This window comes from Neltuma alba, unplaced genomic scaffold (genome assembly GCF_004799145.2).
Source record: "Neltuma alba isolate B1F8T4 unplaced genomic scaffold, ASM479914v2 tig00005966_pilon, whole genome shotgun sequence".
NCBI lineage: Eukaryota > Viridiplantae > Streptophyta > Magnoliopsida > Fabales > Fabaceae > Neltuma > Neltuma alba.
In genome coordinates this window covers 110824-117116 of record NW_021634298.1, presented here as the reverse complement: position 1 = coordinate 117116, position 6293 = coordinate 110824, and the positions used below count along the sequence as shown (strand labels likewise).

The 6293-nt window shown below is 35.9% G+C and overlaps 1 protein-coding gene and 1 pseudogene across 1 annotated transcript; both read left to right on the top strand.

The window, feature by feature from the left end:
* Nucleotides 1-1462: 1462 nt before the first annotated feature.
* Nucleotides 1463-2702, top strand: LOC114749155 (G-type lectin S-receptor-like serine/threonine-protein kinase RKS1; annotated as a pseudogene).
* A 177-nt stretch (nucleotides 2703-2879) lies between these two features.
* On the top strand, nucleotides 2880-5896 carry LOC114749151 (receptor-like serine/threonine-protein kinase SD1-7). Its single transcript, XM_028937643.1, has 6 exons — nucleotides 2880-2972; nucleotides 3778-3953; nucleotides 4118-4328; nucleotides 4829-5066; nucleotides 5149-5299; nucleotides 5431-5896. The coding sequence occupies exons 1-6, from the start codon at nucleotides 2900-2902 to the stop codon at nucleotides 5728-5730; spliced, it is 1149 nt and encodes a 382-aa protein (XP_028793476.1). The 5' UTR covers nucleotides 2880-2899; the 3' UTR covers nucleotides 5731-5896.
* Nucleotides 5897-6293: the final 397 nt, after the last annotated feature.

Below are 6293 nucleotides of genomic sequence, written 5' to 3'. Positions count from 1 at the left end.
TGGAACCATATGCTGAGGGAAAGTTGAAAATTAAACAACCATTCACGAAAGATCCCAACTTCAATGTCTCACGGCTGCTGGGACCTGATGCCTCAAAAATCAATCGACTTTTACTTTTCTTGTGCCAGCCAGAAACATCTTGTGGTCACAAGCCCTTGTAAGGATTTTTGTCTTTCAGAAAATACCTGTAAATTTTTTGTATTAACTCTTAATGTGAAATCTAATTTGAATAGATGAAAAATATAAGTTAAATTAGTTAATATGATATGCTTTATTTAAAATACTCTAAACATCTTTCTTAACTCCTTTCCTCCCTTTCCCATTTGATTATTGTTAAAAGAGTATCAATGGGGTTAACTTGAGAAAGAATTGATAAACACGTTAAATAAGTCTTATATATAAGAATGACATCAACTTTTCAATTAGATCCTACGACTGGAGAATTACAGTGTAAATTAAAGTTTGTTTTTTAGCTAATTGATACTCTTTCGGTTCTTAATATAAGACCCATTTAACTAATTTGATTAGATTAAGGAAGTTAGGTAAGTTAATTAATTATAAGAAATGTGACATGTTTTTCTTAAAATACCATAATTATCTTTCTTAATACCCCATCTTTCTCTTCTACTTGATTATGGTTGACGAAGTATCCATAGGGGTAATTTAGAGAAAATTAATAAATATGAGAAATGGGTCTTATATTTAGGACCAAAATCAACTCACCAATTGGGTCCTATATTAAGGAGCGGAGTAGTATTTTGTACAAACTTATTCACATCATTTAACAGCTTGTCTTTTGATGAGACACATACACACACACGGATTGTTAGACTACTTAGTCAAGCTCCTTTCTTGCTATCCTATCCGAGATGATGAGAAAGATAAACATCTTATCTATCTAATATGAAGAGCACTGGAGAATGAAGAGTGGTGATTTAAGCAAGAACAGCTGGACGGACTCCTATAGTGAGTCCAGTGACTACTAGAGTAGAGTTGAGGGTATGGTATAGTCGCCTTTCCGAGCGAGCCTCTGGGCGGTGAAGACCAATCCCGATAGTCCCAAGAGGGCCAGATCTCTTCTCTCTTGTTATTTTGTGGAAAGTCCGCTCAGTGTTAGCATGAAAGCGGATAACCAAGGTAGAGTAGGTATGAATGAGTCGAGATGACGAGCACAATTCTTAAGCTTGGTAAAGAACCTTTTGTACGTAGCTCTTTCTGGTTCGTTCATATGATGTGTAAGGCAGAAGGAGTAGTACCATATATTGAGGCCATTGCCCGGCTTTGTCTATGCTGATTTTGGGGTTTCTTAAGCGAAGGCAAGCATGCGTAGGATACTGCGATCCTAGCTGCAGGAAAAAACCCAGCCTCTTAAACTAGCACTTACAAGGCTCGCCATCTACGGAGCGAGGCTTTGTGGTTCTTGGTGAAGTTAGGGGTAGACCAAGTCCCATGATAGTTAAACATGGCAGCAAATGAACTTGTTATTTTGTCTGTCATAATCCATCACTGCTTCTTGTTTTGTGCAGCTTCTGATATCATAACCACTGACAAACCTCTAAGTGATGGTGATCTTCTCATTTCTACAGAAAATAAGTTTGCTCTTGGGTTCTTCGCTCCAGGCAAATCAAACCATCGCTACGTGGGAATTTGGTACTACAATTTGCCAGAGCAGACTGTTGTTTGGGTTTCAAACAGAGACAATCCCATGAATGACACCTCTGGAGTTCTCTCTATCAGCTCAGATGGAAATCTGGTTCTTCATGGTAACTATTCCGACATACCCATCTGGTCTACGAATGTTTCTGTCACTGTTCGAAGTACAAAAGTTATGGCTCAACTCACAGATTTTGGTAACCTCGTTTTGATTCAAAATGACTCCAAAACTGTCATCTGGCAGAGCTTTGATCATCCTACCGATACCTTGCTTCCGTATGCCAGAATTGGAGTAAACAAAAGAACTGGTCAGAGTCAGTTCTTGCAGTCATGGAAGACCGAGGATGATCCTGGAACAGGAAGCTTCTCTGTTAGGTTTAATGCTAGTGGGAAATCTCAGTTGTTCTTGTACAATAATAACGCTCCATGGTGGCGTATTGGATCCTTCAACGGCGAACTATATTGGCAATCCGTTTATGAAGCAAGCAATGGCAACTGATTTCAATATAACCATCTTGGATGATGATAATGAGGTTGGGTTTAGATATAACACTTTTGACAAGACAATCATTGTGCATGCGATGGTTCTTCAATCTGGATCTTTTCAAGTACTGATATGGGATTCTAATAAGAAACAATGGAATCGATACTGGTATGGTCCAAAAGGGGATTGTGATGTCTATGGTTCCTGTGGGGCCAATGGAAATTGTGACTCTCATGACTACGCGTACTTCAAGTGTCTCTGCCTACCTGGGTTTGAACCCAAAAATCCAACAGATTGGTATCAACATTTCCATCGAACAGAGGGTTGTGTGAGGAAGAAAGGGCCATCCATGTGCGGGAATAATGGAGAAGGCTTTGTCACAGTAGAAAGGGTTAAAATTCCTGATACATCTTTCGCAAATGTTAATATGAATATGAGTATGGAAGAATGTAAACGAGAGTGCTTGAGAAACTGTTCCTGTAATGCCTATGCAGCTGCAGATGTGAGAAATGGAGGAAGTGGGTGCTTAGCTTGGCATGGGACTTTGACGGACACAATGGTTTAAGTGAGAAGGCCATGATTTATACGTTCGTGTTGATGCCACTGAACTTGGTAATTACAATATTTTAATTCTTTGTTTATTTATTTTTCCTCCTCTGTTTTGTGCTCTGTGTTATGACTTTTTTCTTCCAACTCTTCCCAGCAAAATATGCCCGAAAATCAAAAGGAGAGCTTTCTAAGCCTGGGAAAGTGGGAATAGCAATGGCTTGTGTCGGTTTGATTGCTATTCTCACCACCTTATCTGTATATTGCACTCGGAAGAGAAAAACAAGAGGTGACTATTTCATTTCATGTCTGACTTCCCTGTCGTTGGTAATTTGGATGTTCTTTCACTTAATAATGACTCTTTTTTACTAGAACCTGAAGTCATTATTTAGTCAATTTATTTCGTACCTATATGCAGTTTTATATGTTTCTCCGCCATTGTCCCTTAATTTGTTCTGCTTCGTTTCAGTTGTCTCCTTGGTTTTTTTGTTAAGGATATAAGTTGTATTTGTCAAGTACATGAACAATAAAGTCACATTTGTTAATGATTTTGCAAAAGAATTTGATCGAAACCTTCGTGTTTTTATTGATTACAGCTGTATTAGATGTTTTTAAGACAAAATTACTTGTTTAATCACGGTTTTGCTGCCTAACACATTGATCAAGGTAAATAAGAAAACAAGAATGACATCGCAATCTCAGCAAGTTCCACCTCATACGCATTAGTTTAGCCGCTTGACGCATCCTCTATTGCCAACTCACACGTCCTACTCGTCTTTTCTCTGCTATAAATTTGGGCTGGCATTCTGGGTCCGATATTATTCCCAAACCTATCCGAAATGTTGGGTGCTCAAAAGTCAAAAGTCAATGATAATTGATTAGTAGCCATGAAGGGCTCAAAAATCTTTGCTAATTAACTAGTTAAAATAGCAAAAACGCTAGAGGAGCATGGTCATCTAATTCTTCAAGCATTAATCTTGAAATAACTTTTTTTTTGGATAAAGGGTTAAATGCTTTGTTTTTTTCCCCCTTCTTGATATTATATTTTCAAATGTTCTTACAGACACTTCACCTCTTGTTTTTGTTAATCTCAGATGAAGTTGCAGAAGAAGAATTAGAGTTAGATTCCCCAACAAATAAAGAACGACATGCTGAAGATGGAGAACAACCAAGCTTATCTTTTTTCAGCATCAAAACCATAATGACTGCAACAAACAATTTCTCAAATGAGAATCAACTAGGGCAGGGTGGATTTGGTTCTGTATACAAGGTAAGTGAACTGTTCAAAAATCCTGTTGCCCTGCAATTGGTCATGTCATGGAACTCTGAGGCAGATTGTCTTGCACACCAATAAATAGCATGGGAGTAATAAGCCCACTTATTATATTTATCTCATATTGGTTATAGCATGACATGAATCTTATGATATCTCAGGGCTTACTAGATAATGGACTAGATATAGCAGTGAAAAGATTGTCTCAAGGTTCTAGACAAGGAACTCAAGAGTTCAAGAATGAAATTAAGGTGATTGGAAGATTACAACACAGGAATCTTGTAAAATTACTTGGTTATTGCATTCATAAGGGAGAAAGGATGTTGATATATGAATACCTACCCAACAAAAGCTTGGATTTCTTTCTCTTTGGTGCGTGTTCTTCTCCTTCTCTTTCTTTAGACTAATGTTGCTTTCAGATATCACACTTTCAATTAACATCCCTCAATAAATTAGAGAACTGTGAAAATTTATATGCATAGTTTTTTTTTTTCAAATCATCAAATTTGGAATATACTCAAGATTTCTAACGTATTCATGTCAAATCATGCAAATATTTAGAAGCAGTACTTTGAAAGGGCTCAGTATTCATTTTCATTAATATGTATCAAAGACAGCTATAGGAATGTGTAACCAGTAAGTGCTACTTTTTTTATACTTAACGTTTCACAATTACAGGAATTCTATATAATTCCAATGAGTTTGTAGGAATCGAAGCTCGATAAGATTCTTGAAAATGTTATTTCTTGCATATAAATTAAAATTTTATAGCCTTGAATGCCTATTGTATCATATACTTGATTTGTGTATGTGTTCGAACTAGATTAGCTTTCCATCATTTACAATGTTAATTATTTTATGGTTCATTGCAGACTCAAATCATAGAATGTCATTAGATTGGGACACACGTTTTCATATTATTTTTGGAATTGCTCGAGGTCTTCTATATCTTCATCAAGATTCAAGGCTGAAAATAATTCATAGAGACCTTAAAGCTAGCAATGTTCTTTTAGATGCTACAATGAATCCCAAGATTTCAGATTTTGGCATGGCTAGAATATTTGGTGAGGATCAACTCGAAGCAAAAACGCGACAAATTGTTGGAACATAGTAAGGACAAAACTATTCCACATATTCTAAAACAAAACAATTGAGTTTCATAACAATGTTGTAACTATTTTTCTTATTCCAGTGGTTACATGTCTCCAGAATATGTAATGATAGGACAATATTCAGTGAAGTCTGATGCTTTTAGCTTTGGTATTCTTTTGCTGGAGATTATCAGTGGCAAGAGAAGTACCTATTGTGATAAAGAAAGATCATCCCTAAATTTGATTGGGCAGGTAACCAAATAAGACTATAATAGTGAAATTTAAACATAATCATTGATCTTTTCCATCTCCTCTCATAACCTATTTTATTGAATTTGGTGCCACGTTTTGAAGTAATAATATAGCATTCACTTAATTTGCAGGTGTGGGACTTATGGAAAGAAGGAAAAGCCTTGGACATAATGGACTCAACACTTGGCAAATCATATCCTCTTGACACAGCCCTAAGGTGTACACAAATTGGGCTCTTATGTGTACAAGAAAGTGCCTTCTATAGACCATCCATGTTAGACGTTGTTTTCATGCTTGGCAATGAAGTAAGTATACCCTCACCTCACAAGCCTGCTTTCCTATTCAATTATGAAATAAAGCAATCAGAGTCTTCATCATCGGGAGATCCTTCAGTAAACGCTATGACTACTACTTCAATCGATGCTCGGTAAACATGACTTGGGAGATATGAGAGAAATGTACTTAATCAATCATCTTATGTCTTTTTTGTTGTTAGATACTTAGATTTGGAATTTTGGATTATTCTACTTGACTTTGTATCAAGGTTTGTATTTATCCATGTTACTTTTATAATGCATAGATAACTAAAAAATATTCTTTTTATTTGAAAAAAAGGGTATTGTAGCTGCCGTAATTGAATGGTTTTATAGGTAAAGTTGATTCTTTGGTTTGTGTAGTTTGCATCATTTGTTGATTTGGTTCCTATAATTTACTATTCTTAGTTCTAAACATAAAATTTAGTTTGTAATATGGAATTTGCACTTCAAACTATATCTTATATTTTGAATTAAATGTAGTATTTCTTTTTAACGTTATCCCTACATCGAAATGCCTCAATGTTAATCGCATTGCTTTTGAAACAATGAATTATCATTGCCCATCGTGTTTAAAATTGACACAAACCAAAGAATCAACTTTGGTTTCTAATTCCTTTTATGATCAACTATCTCATCTTTCCTATCTCTTTCTTCTTTCTTCCCCTCTTATCCTTCAT

What these genes read in the sequence shown, in the direction of transcription:
- LOC114749151 (XM_028937643.1), top strand. Translation starts at nt 2,900, where the DNA reads ATGGCTTGTGTCGGTTTGATTGCTATTCTCACCACCTTATCTGTATAT. An exon ending in TCGGAAGAGAAAAACAAGAG is followed by an intron (nt 2,973 to 3,777) that starts GTGACTATTTCA and finishes TGTTAATCTCAG; the next exon opens with ATGAAGTTGCAGAAGAAGAA. An exon ending in CTTGGATTTCTTTCTCTTTG is followed by an intron (nt 4,329 to 4,828) that starts GTGCGTGTTCTT and finishes GGTTCATTGCAG; the next exon opens with ACTCAAATCATAGAATGTCA.